Genomic DNA, 12,849 nt, shown 5'->3' with positions numbered 1-12,849 from the left:
TAATTTGTACTATATTAATGCGAAAAAACATTCGAACTAATTGTTGTTTACATAGATGGTGTATACTACACACGCGTTTCTTTTTCAAGATTTCCAAATAGGTATATCAATTATTTTTAGTTTTCATGCAATTAATATAAAAATTATATGAAATTAATAATTTTACAGAATTTAACACCGCTAGATTGTATTTCTTACTTGGTATACTTTTCGGAGTAGGAGATGATGTTCCATTTGATCAAGAAAGTTGATGGAAAAAGACAAATATAAAGATGAATTTCCTTTAAACATTGTCGACACCGGGGACGCAAGAACTAAAGAAACATTGAAATTCCTAATTCTCGTTTAAATGTATTTGTATTCAATGAGTTGCATGTGAATAACGATCCAAAAGAGTCCACATATGACCAAGAACATACAAGGTATTTATTTTATGGTTATTTGGTTCATGTTTTTTTTCCAACTCAAAAATTCTTACTCATATAGGATGATTAGACGGGTTGCGAGATATAGAAAAATTGTCACTTATGATTGGGGATCCGCTATATTAGTCAAGTTGCACATTTATCTCGATATCCCATTCCTGGGTTCTCAATCATCAAGGGTTTGTGGGAGCCTCCTTGGGCAAGTATGGCGATATATTCTTTTGGCTCCATAGCCTTCCTCTGCGAACCGGACCCGGAACGTCCAGAACCCGTTTGCTTAAAATGGGCAAAATCAACAGGAATGAAATTAGATTGACGCCCCAAGCGCTCCAACCCAACAACAGAAAGAGGTGGAAAAAAGAGGAGGAATCGAGAAATCCAACAACCCTAATCATCCCGCTGAGAAAAAAAATCATGGATCTTCCATCTCTCACACAAGCTCAACAGCAACAAATCCAACAATTACATCAACAATTTCAAGAACATCAAATTCAACGACAGAAACAACAACAAGAATCAGCAGCATCATATTCATCTTACGATCCTTCTTCCCTTCATCATTTTCAATCATACAATCAACCAATCCAACAAAATTACGATCAATCATATCACCACCACCCGTCATACTCACATTACCCACAACCACAGCACCACCACCACCACCACCAGCAGCAGCAGCAACAGCAACAACATTACCCTTCATACTATCACCATGATTATTCAAATGCTTACCATCATCATCACCAATCATATTCTCAGATAGACAATACTCCTCCTATCCAACCACCAGGAGTTTCCTCCGAAGCAGCAGCAGTGGCTACTCAAAATGCTTATTATCCTCCTTACACTCAACCACTTGATAACCCATCAACATCTTCTGATTATCCAGGTTTGAACCCTGCTGCTGCCGCTGCTGTTGAGGCGTTATCACAATTGACACACTTTGCTGGTAATATGGATGCAGCTGAGAGAGCAATGGCTGCTGGAGTGCAAGACAGACATTGGAATCCTAACAATGAACTAGGAGTTGGAGGAGGAGGAATGTACAGTCAAATGCCAATGCCGATTCAGCATGCTCCCTATCCGGTTCATTTTGGGGTATGTGGTTTTGTAACTGTTACTAGTTTTCTTTGCAGATGAATGTTAAGATCATTTTATTGCCTGTATTTAATCAAACTATGCATATTTCTGAAATTGGATTGTTCTGTTGTGGTTTAATCAGTCTTAGGCTTGCTGATACCTCTTGATACATACCATTTTTTTTTTCTTCAAGTCGGCACCTAGTTATGGATTTCGCATGCCTAGTGACTTATGCTGCTTAGATGGTTGATAGGGAAACTTTTGGAGGATTCGCTTGCCTAGTGACTTATGCTGCTTAGCTGATTAGATGGTTAATAGGGAAACTTTTCGAGGATTGGATATATGAGCAAATGAATCTTTTCAGATGCATTTATTTTCCTTTAGAGTGTTTCCTAGTTTTTGTAGTTATGAGGTGTTGATTTCTGAAAACAGTGTTGTTTTGATTTTGTTGCTTTTTTCTTTTTAATTTTGGTCTGCAAATGTTTAGTTGTTGAGATACTGAACTTATTGTTATGTTGATGCAGCAGTTAGGGTTAAGTAGATGTGGTTATGTTATACTAACTTCATATGTGAGTTTTCAGTATTTAAGATTGCAAACTGTGAATTTCCGTGTGTTTCCATGCATTACATTGGTGTATCCTTGTTTGTAACATGGACGGATGAAGATTTGGTATTTCTCGACCCCTTTGTTTCTACATCTAAGAGGGTAATGCTTACAACATACCCAAGGACATAGGTATATCATAGTTCTGCATACATCCACATTGTTGGTGTCCATGGTGGAACTTTCTACCAGGGGAAAGGGTGCTAGTCGTTATATGTTTATATAGAATGTGGCAGCTGATCAGCCTCTAGTGTCAAACGTTGTAGTATTAGTAGCTATATGTCTTACATAAGCACTCTACATGGGCTGGTTGGTACACGTACACCTGTTTTTGATGATTACTTCCGAGTCAAATGAGATCCTCATTTTTGAAGTTATTGTTGAATAATTGATAAATATCCTACCTGAACCAGTATTCTTGCTTCTTGGATATTGCAACCCCAAATTGCTGGAACATTAGGATCGTCAGAGAGTCAGATGTGTGGACCTTGTTCCTGAATAATTCTTAATTCCTTAACTTCTTTCGCTTCTGATTATTTTCCTAAATCACACCCTACAACCAAGTTCTGTCTTCCGTTTGCATTATTGGTAATTTGGTATTTAGGAGCTAGGTGCTGGTATCCAGCAAACCTCTAGCGGTGGTAGTTATAAAAGTGCATTCAGTCATGATTCTGCTTCTACTTCTCCGACTTTTATGTTTAAGACCACACACATTGCAAGAATTTCAGTGGGGTTGAACTGATCCGCTGCACATTTTGTGGACCAAGTTGGGAGTTTATCAGGGTGCATTTGTGTCACATTTATTGCAGTGTTGATATAACAAGGAAAACTGTACGTCCAGACTAGACAGATGTTCCAATCAGGCTCGTGTTATAGGATTCAGAGAGCATTGCTCATTCCTTTTTATGACAAAATATCTCCATTTGCAAGGTTGTTGGATGTCGACGCTGTGATTCGGTCAGTTGAAAGTAGTGTTCAAGTTCGACATTTCGGGAATCTTGCATACTTGTCGGGCAATGAGTAATCCTGTCGTAAGAAGCTAGAATTTTGTGATATCCTGAAATTTCTATTCATATATTTCTTATTAAATGATGATTATCAAGAATTACCCCTGACCTTATGGACCAAGAAAACCATTTATGTTACTAGAAATGCTAAATTTCATCATTTTCCACTAGGAAAGTTGATTGTGGGGCCCAAGTTTTGACTACCATCATTGGCTTCATCATCACCATCATATTCCCCTATTGGAGTTGGATTCTTGGAATGGGTATGCATCTTTCTCTCTCTCTCTTATCTCTATTTTTCTCTCTAGGTACCACAATTGCCAAATGGTTATCACCTTGGGATTTGTCAGAGTTTACTTTCTGACGAATTCCAGTGTATGTTGTATTAGGCGCTAGGCGAGCCTAAGGCGCCCAGAAAATAATTAAAAAAAAAATGCTCACATTTTGGCACCTTGGGCGTTTTATTGTCTAGGCGCCCCTTGCACGACTCGTGCACCTATGCGCCTTTTACAACATACATGCCTGCACTGGTTGCAAATCAACACACCTTTGGTTACTTAGTTGTCTTTTGCCAAATGGCTTGGTTCGTGAGTCTTAGTCATGATATGAAGTTGAAGAAACAAATTGTTGTGTTGCTTTGCAGAATAAATTTTTTGACTTGATTAACTGTTTTTGATCAGTAACATCTGATTGACGTTCCGTGATTATGTTGTCTTTATTTAAATGAGATGAGATGTCTAATTACGTATTTTCGCTATGGTGTTTCAATATACATTTACATGTGCCCTGCATTATTCTTTGATTCCAATGTGCCTGAGGCAATTAAATCCAGCGGCAGATGTGTGTTTACGTAACTTAGTTCCATTATTAAACCTTTATTTTAAGACACTATTATTGAAAATTCAGCTTTCAGTTCATCACTTTAGCCTTAAAGCAAGATTACGAGTTTTACCTTATGGGCTTTTGCAGGAGCTTGGTATAATACAAAAGATCACGTTATACAACTTCACTTAAAACAATAAGTATGAAATTACAAAACATTTAGTCCTTTGTAGATACTGAATTTGTGTGGAGATACGAATCAAAATTAGATTTCGGACTAGGACTTTACTTCTCATGCTTAATTTATGCAAGAGGCTAGAATAGAGTCCATGTCATGCTTATCATGTGGCCTCCAACCTTACCATAACGAGTTAAGAGACTCCTCATCTAGAAGGGTTTATGCCACCTCATGGTATCTTTAATCTATTTTAAACTTGATGTAGCAATCACGAAGATCAGGCTCAAGTACATGTTTAGGAACCTCAACCATCTTAAATCCAGGATTATCACTAATCTAATTTAGTTTGAACAAATCATGATTTGTTGCTATACCATAAATATAGCCAAATGTCAGTGACCTGTGTTTATTTCCATAGTGTTTGCGTCTGAATGAAAAAGCTTTAATTGCATGGTGAAGCAATGCTGATTTCCTTGTACCATAAGTTGGTTCCTCCTCTGTCTCTTCGAAGACAGACATTCTGATCTTACCAATGAATTTCCTGTGGTGTTTTAATCTCTGTTGTTTGAAATTAGCTTATTCATAATAATCAAATTAATGTTGTGTTGCAATAGTTCGTAGTTCAGGTTTTGATCTTTCTTGATTTGAAGTCTTGTTGTTGTTTCATGCCATTGTAAGTGGTTTTATCTGAAATTTGGGCAGACATAATTTTTATTAACTTGTTTGTACATTTCGTGAATCATACATCAGCATGCATGTGTGGACAAGTGTGGTTTTCTTGGTCATTACATGGGGCTCTCATATTCGATTTCAAACTTTTTGATCAACACCCCATGTCGTCTTTCCCTTTCCTCAAAATTAGTTTGAAACCTTTCTTCAATCTAAAACAGATATGGTACTCTTGTCTCACAGACCCATTAAAAGACCTTGCAGGCTGGGAGATCTTCGTATAACAGAGGTGGGGTTAAAAGAGGTGCAAGGACATTCAGAGGCACCAGTCGAGCGAATTTGGGGAACAGACACTCAAGGCCAGACGGGCCAGCACCTTATTCTCACGGAAGGGGACGTGGTGGTGGTCGCCGTTTCCCATCACGGTGTGATTCATTATCAACGTTCCCAGAAGCTTCAGCTCAGAAATCAGAGGAAGCATCCACACATGTCAAGACAGGTGCGGATGAGCTACCACAAGCCACTCCAGCATCAGCGTCGTCTACAGCAGCAACTACTACAACATCAGTACAAGCAACCCGATCAACTAAACGACCTCCAGGGATTACGTGGTGTGAGATTTGTAGATTGGATTGCACCACTCCAGATAACCTCGATCAGCACAGAAAGGGGAAGAAACATAAAAAAAACCTGCTAAGGTTTGAGGAGGTGCAGAATTCCCGAAACCTTACATCAAACCCAACTTGCTCCCTCGATTTGCCTAGGATACAAACTGAGAAGATAACCACAGGAGGTCAAGAAGCTACAGCACAACCGGAGAATGTTCATCCGAATGAAAGCGTCAACCAACCGGATCTAAAATCTCTGGCAACTGAAACTATTACTCATGATGACCAGGTAATCGATTCTGAGCAGCAGAATAAAGCGCAGGAGCTGGCTGAGGCCCCAGAGGTGGATAAAGATGAAGGAACCACCGAAGGGCAGAAAGTGGATCAGTTTGACACGAGGAAACGTAGTCTCAAGAGGAATCTGAGAGGTGGTCGGGGTGGTAAGCGTATGAGGATGGCCGAGAATAAGATAAGCAGGGTGATAAAGCCTCCAAAAGAGGTTTTACCTTTTAGTTGTGATTTGTGCAATGTGAAATGTGATACACAGGCCGTTCTGGAGTTTCACCTGGTTGGTAAAAAGCACCTGTCAAAGGTGAGGCGCTTCCAAGGTCACCAAGCTATATATGGTCCAGTTGGGCTTCAAGCGCTTTACCCTGCTAACCCTAACACGCAGTCTGTCTTCGTCCCTCAAGAGCATCATCATCAACAACAAGCCCATGTTAACATATCTCAGCAGCCGATTGTGGTCAACAGCATGCCTCTAGATGGTCAAGTAGTTGCAGAAATGCAGCAAGGACTCTAGGTTGTTGCAAGCTGATAGAATGATGCCAAGTATTTATTTTTTTTGAATGGTGTTTGGATTATAATTCCTTTTTGGTGTAGGTAATCTGTATTCAAGATGTCAGATAGCTAAACTTTTTTTGTTAACAATAACATCACATAATAGAGATACGGAAAAGGGAGACAGTTATAGTATTTGTTCCTTTACATCATTTTTAGTGTCATGATATCCTTTTAGCAAGTAAATGCAGTCTTAAGCAAAAGAAAAGTAAAAAATGGAGAACAAGAAGGAAAGAATTTGTGGTAGCTGGTTTACATAGATGGGCTGCCTACGCGTAGATATGCACAAATACAAATAATTGATTGATCTGTTTAGGAAATGGATCTTTTTTTTCTACTCGATCAACAAGATCTGATTGATGAATATCATCTTGAATCTGAAAATGCGTATGCACTTTCTTTGTCTACATCACTATGTATATCTCGTCGTGTGCGTTTTTAATACAACTTGTTAAATCCAGAAAGCTGCGGAGATTCACCCAGTCTTGGTAAGAAGGCTTCTCTCTCAAGAGATACCTGCAAGCACGTAACTACTTTCACCAGTGATCCCCACAAGAATGGTGCACAGCAGAAGGCGTATGCAAAAACAAAGAGTGCTCTTGCAACCCCATTGGTGTACCAAGGGAATGCCATCACCAGTAGGGAACAGAAAATTCCTAGCCAAGGTGTTAAAACATGAACTGCTGGAAGAAGGAAAGTATTGATAGCAACTGATGCAAGTGATGAAGAGCCGAGCAGGTAGAGTGACCAGCCAAGGAGTGGATGAACTGTCCGAGGGATGAGGAACACAGGAAGTATGTAGGCCACTAAGATTGACCACATTGCTATAAACTTGAGCCCTGTTTGTAAGAATGTGAGATTTTTGTGTGGGCGGTAGCAAAGCTTGGACAAGTTGGGTCGTGCAAGCCGAGCAGCTGCCATCACTCCTAGGTACATTAAAGCCTGGATCACGACTACTGGTATCTCAGCACCATACCTGTTTCAAATAATCATCCATCACCACATTAAGAAAAATAAAACCAAGCAGATAAAAACTATACAGGAGAGTGAAATGCGGAGCAAAAAACCCGAAATAATAGTGAATATACCATTTACAGAAAGAACAACATTAACAGCACTAGATATGCTTTAGAATTGGAAATTGTCAGTAGAGAAAGCTTAAAAGTTAAAATTTACCCAAGTGTTTCTCGGCGTGCCTCGTGCCATGAGAAGCCTAATGGAAGGACAGGCCATGACCACCAATACCAGGGTTTCATCCATGGGGCGCTCGGGAAGGTGATAACACTGTTAGGCCCACAAGGAATTCGCCATGCAAGTTTCAGATCTGAAAAACAAAAAGGAAAACATGAAAATCAATTTTTTAGACTTTGGACTCTTACGGAACAATGAAGAAGCAGGAATGAACTTACAAATTGATCGGAGTGTTTAGTTTACTTACAGAAGTAAGAAGCATCCATCTGATAACCTAAAGGAAGCCTGTAATGACCATCTAGTTTGGTTCCATTCAGAGGTGGATGGAACATTGGCTCGTCAAGTAAGTTTGAGAAATATCCAGTGAGAAAACCCTGGTCAGCACCGTCTGGATTGTCTCTCCCAATCTCTATTTCATGAAGCATGTTCTTAAACACCTCCGCCGATGGCTTTTAATACCAAGAACAAGCAAAGTTAGAATTATAATTTTCTATTACTAAACATTATGTTAACAGAACATGAAAATCATATGAATGGGTAGCAGCAGCAGTACTAAAGCAGCGTAATGTAAATCATATGAGGGTTCAGTATGGACTAGGCCTCAAGTTGTGGGTTCTCTTTGTAGACAAAATCCCCTACCTATCATATTGTGCTACCTACTTGTGCAACATTTATTTCCACCGTTCATTTGTCTTCACTAATGATTGGAATTACCCCATGAAAGCTTCTATAGAAACTGAATTAAGTGGAAAAAACTAGGGACCTGGGGAGTAGTTTATATGCTCCTAAGCACGTACGATAACTGGCCTGTCATGATCCCTGCTTCCTACAGCTTCCTACAGCCTGCCTTTCTTACTTCAGAGATTTAATGTTAGTGTCGGGCAATGCCAACCAGCATAGGGAGCAGTTTGAGAATAACTCTGGTATTATTGAAAGTATTCGCTTTATATTTAATCATCAGAATTTTAAAAATAAAAAGGATATGCAGAAGGTGGAGTAAAATAGATAAAGCTGGATGGGTATAGCCGGGCATGCTTTTTAAGGGAAACAAGTGGTCCTTAAAAGGATAACATTCTAAAATCAAAACATTCAGCACCGACACGATGTTGAAAAAGGCAATGTGAACAACTAATCGCTTCTATGGACGATTGATGGTATTGAAATTAGTTACAGCAGGAATAGAAATACATACCTGCAGGACGAAAAGGCCGGTATGGAAGATGCAAGGGTTAATGAAGACAGCACAGAATTGACCACACTGGAATAACTCGTCCGTCTTCTGTATGAACATATTATCCGAATCAAGCATAACAACCCTTTCATACTCCACGAGACTCCACGCGTAAAGCTTGTTCAATGTCAGCTTAAACCTGTTGTCAAAATTTTGTTGCTTTTGATATGGATTCTCTACATTTTTAACTATCACCACCTTCGCCCCATCTTCCTGCTCCCTGTAATAATCAACATTAAACACTTTGATTAGTTTATTAGTTAATTAGGATAAGTCGTATGTTTTCTTAATAATATAGTACTCAAAGACACGTTCTACCACAATAAACAAGAAATGGAGTTATGTCATCATCTTGATAATGGAAAAAAACAATTGCCGTGGATGGTGTTGGGTAATGGTAATCACAATCAAACAAAACAAACAACATTAGCTGGATTTGAGCAAAGAAAAAATAAAACAACAACAACTATGGGTTTATGGGTTTATTGTCTTTTTTCTCTATTAAGCACCTACAGGTTTTTCTAGTTTCTACAATTATGGAGGTGTCTTTTAGTACTCTTTTCTTAATTTCCTGGGATTGTTGTTAGTGGGTTTTTACAAAGATAAGATGACTTTCCACAAACTAAAGAACATTGATGATAACCCATTAACCCATGAATCAACCAGGTTTAGAGAAAAACAAATCAGAATCAATTAAACTAATTTATGAAAAGTAAACAAAGTGATGACCAGATCAGAGAGAGCAAAGACAGATAATACCAACACACAGACTTGACTAGACCACCAGACAAAGTCCAAGACCAAATACAACAACCAACCAACTGAGTAATGACACCTTTGCTTTTCTCTATTTCTATTGCAATTTTCTGCCTCAAGTGGTTCCCCACCACCATTGTTGACCCAAAAATAACTGGAAGTGTTCTTTCTTCATTCATGTCAAGGAACATATGTTAATCACCTAACTAGACAGATGGAAAGAAATTGTTCATACATGATTGATGGATTTTCTATGCAAAAGTCCCTAAATCTGTTGAATGCTTGGATTAAATGTTCAAATAATAGTGAAATGGGGGTTGTGTGTTTTGGATGGTCAATTTGAATCCCCTTTTGATTAGTAAAGTTAGTAGTAGGGTAACAAAAACCAAAAGGTAAAGTAGAATTAGAGAGACAAGAGGATAGTACTTACATAGCTTGAATCCATTTGACAGGAACATCAGGAGAAGCAAGGACAACAAGATCTGCTTCAACTTTCAATTTAGTTAGCGATTTAAGCATGACACGAGTTGCAACATAAAACTCATAATCTCTTGGTGTTCCCATATACATCATTGCCACATACGCATTCTTATGCTTTGTCCTGTAAGCAGTAGCAGAAGATGACAATGAAGACAACGAAGAAGACTCCTTCTTCTCTGCCTCAGCAGCAGAAATTCCATAGACAGTTGCTTGTAATACTAATGTCAAAGTCAGCGAAAATAATATAATCTTCATCACAAAACCACCCAATTTCATCTTCATCATCTCAGTTTTTTAGATCATCAAACCAGAAATCAACTTAATCAGCAGCTTATATACAAGAAAGAACTAACAAGAAGCCAGCTAGGTAGGGCGGCGTTTTCTAGCTTCTTCTCCGCTCCTCCTTGATTATAATAACAATTTGTTTTCTTCAGCCGGCGGAGGACGGAGGAGGAGGAGGAGGACTCCTGTAGAGAGAAAGAAACAAGGAAATAGAGAGAAAGAGATGGATGCTTTTTTTTTCTAGAAAAGAGGAGATGGAATCGGAATCGAATGGAATGAAAAACGGAATCAATAATACAAAGAGAAGAAGAAAAGAAAAAACAGCTGAGTTGAGATTATTATTGCTTGCTGCTTGTGTTGTGTTAACGTTTAATAATAATGTATTAATTGATAGACTGGATCAAGCAGGAGATAATAAATAAAGAAAAACTTATTAATTTTTTTTTAATTAACGGAGATTTTTATAGTGGACAGACAGAGTGATGAGGACCCACCCACACAGTCAAGCCGCTAGCGACGGGACCGCGTCCTTCCCAGGACACCAAATGAGAAAGAAGGAAGAAGAACCAAAAGCCAAGTGGACGTGGTTACTACTTGCTGGCTGGGCAAATGGGAAGGGAGGAGGAGAAGGGCAGCCGCCAAGGCACAAGCCAAACGAACAGTCCCTTTTCTTGGTCAACTATAGGTTTTAAAAACGGTAGTAAGTCTCACTAGCCGGTTTTTTCCCTTCAAAATATCGGATGGGTATATTTATGGACCTCTATCCTATGTGCACCTCACCCCGACTTGTCTCATGATCCCAACCCCAACCGTCTTTTTTTTTCCTAATCCAATTGATTCGTCCTAATTGACTATCTGAATTTGAATTCGAATCATTACATCTGATTTAAAATTATTAAATTTCAGTAGAATTATGATTTTTTTTAATCGAATCAGATGTATATCAAATGAGACGGGTACAAAATACTGCATGATTCAAATATTTCAGAATCAAATGTATGGGTCGACCCAAACCTCAAGTTAAACATCAGAAAGATGATAATACAAACGATCAGGTATTTGATTCAGACTGAGTTTATTGCCGAGTCAGATCCAAACAAACAAGGTGAAAGCTTCTCTCCTGGGCAGGTTTAGTCCATATATTATCTTGTTTGACAACGTATCTCATTAAAGTTCCACCTACTAACCATATGGGGAGGAGTCTGTTAGAATTGCACTGACGTGTTTCCGCCAGTAAGATTTAAATTCTATCTATCCTATACTCATAAAAGATTTCCCCTCTTTTCTCCCAAGTCTCGGGAACGAGGGTGATTTCTCTATCATCTTTTCTTTAAACCATCCCGTGTAACTGCAAAAAAACCGTTATCTAACCGGAAAATTGGATAAAAGACATGAATCTGATCGAAATCTCTACGAATTTTACAAATCTTGTTCTTTTCTCTGTGAAACCCATGCATTAACCCTACTTCCAGTTCACTTATTTATTCTGTATTTTTGTTCTGCTAATGATTATGTCTGTTATTAAGCTAATGAAATAGAATTGGACCTTGTTACTTTAGATTAGGAAGATTTCAAGATTCCTTAACACGATCGATACCAAGACACAAATACAGTGGTGATATCAAGTTACCAAGACACCATATTTAGCAATTCAAATTCGTTATTTGACCCTTAAGATACCTTGTTTAATTTAAGACACTAGATAGACTCTATTAAAGATCTCAGGACTCATCTTTTGCTGAAGACTCAATCAATTACCACTCCGACAAATTCTATATAAAGCTTGTTCAAGTTCTCCTTGGGGTCTTTATTTTATTTCGGAATATCTGGAATCCAACCTAAAGTGGTTTTTGCATCAATTAATTAACATTTTATTATAAGATTATCCTTTGCTTGTTGTATGACTCTTTTGTTGTCATTTCAGGATGACATAATAGTTGCAGACTCGTGATTAAAGAGTTAGTCTGCTTTCTTGGTGGTACTGAAGATCAACATAAGACCTTCATCAATATCATTTCTAAATTCCGTGATATAAGGATAAATATCTCAAAATAAGTTTTTTATGTTTGATACAACATGAGTACCCCTGAAACTTTAAATCTCCATAAGCTTGGTGATGATTGTTGGAACATGAGTATTTTAAGTTGGAACTGTCGTGATTTCGAAAAACTAGAGGCAGTTCGAGAACTCCGCAAACTCATTAAAATGAAGTCCCCTGATGTTATTTTTATCTGTGAAACTATGTGTAATACTGACTTTACCACAAGAAATTTTGGTCTCTGGGATACCATAATTCCTTTGTTCTTCACTCCAGGGAGGAAGGGAGGCACGTGCTTAACTTGAAATGATAGTTTTGATTTAAATGTCATGTTAGCCAGCGAAACGCTTGTTGTTCCTGAAATTCTATTAAGGCATAGTTTCACTAAAGTGCAATATCTACTTTGTGTATGGGGAACCTAACAATTTTTTTTTAGAGATAATAACTAGGCAAGTTTCATGGCTTGGAGTTATGATCCCTCATTAGTGATTGGCATGGTGACCTAAATTGCATACTTACCTCAAGAAAAATAAGAGACATGTTACTAATAAAGAAACTAAAAATTTAGAACAACTCATGGAAGAATGAAAGTTGAAATACATGCCATTGTCTTGTCCATCCTTCACCTAGACTAATAT

General features: G+C 38.2%; 2 protein-coding genes across 3 annotated transcripts; one reads left to right on the top strand and one right to left on the bottom strand.

Moving 5' to 3' along the window:
• The first annotated feature begins 750 nt into the window (after positions 1 to 750).
• On the top strand, positions 751 to 6,377 carry LOC113284288. 2 transcript variants are annotated; one of them, XM_026533718.1, is made up of 2 exons: positions 751 to 1,523; positions 5,050 to 6,377. In XM_026533718.1, exons 1-2 carry the CDS (start codon positions 840 to 842, stop codon positions 6,193 to 6,195), a joined length of 1,830 nt encoding a protein of 609 aa, XP_026389503.1. In that variant the 5' UTR covers positions 751 to 839; the 3' UTR covers positions 6,196 to 6,377. The 2 variants fall into 2 exon arrangements, with proteins under 2 accessions (XP_026389503.1, XP_026389502.1); XM_026533717.1 differs by having other exon boundaries at positions 5,041 to 6,377.
• A 49-nt stretch (positions 6,378 to 6,426) lies between these two features.
• LOC113284289 (putative glucuronosyltransferase PGSIP8) lies at positions 6,427 to 10,561 on the bottom strand. Its single transcript, XM_026533719.1, has 5 exons — positions 9,842 to 10,561; positions 8,617 to 8,875; positions 7,672 to 7,873; positions 7,410 to 7,557; positions 6,427 to 7,209 (listed from the first exon to the last, which is right to left on the bottom strand). The coding sequence occupies exons 1-5, from the start codon at positions 10,174 to 10,176 to the stop codon at positions 6,672 to 6,674; spliced, it is 1,482 nt and encodes a 493-aa protein (XP_026389504.1). The 5' UTR covers positions 10,177 to 10,561; the 3' UTR covers positions 6,427 to 6,671.
• Between the last annotated feature and the right edge of the window lie 2,288 nt (positions 10,562 to 12,849).

This window comes from Papaver somniferum, chromosome 5 (genome assembly GCF_003573695.1).
Source record: "Papaver somniferum cultivar HN1 chromosome 5, ASM357369v1, whole genome shotgun sequence".
NCBI lineage: Eukaryota > Viridiplantae > Streptophyta > Magnoliopsida > Ranunculales > Papaveraceae > Papaver > Papaver somniferum.
The sequence above is the reverse complement of the archived record's forward strand: the minus strand, read 5'-3'. Positions and strand labels throughout refer to the sequence as shown.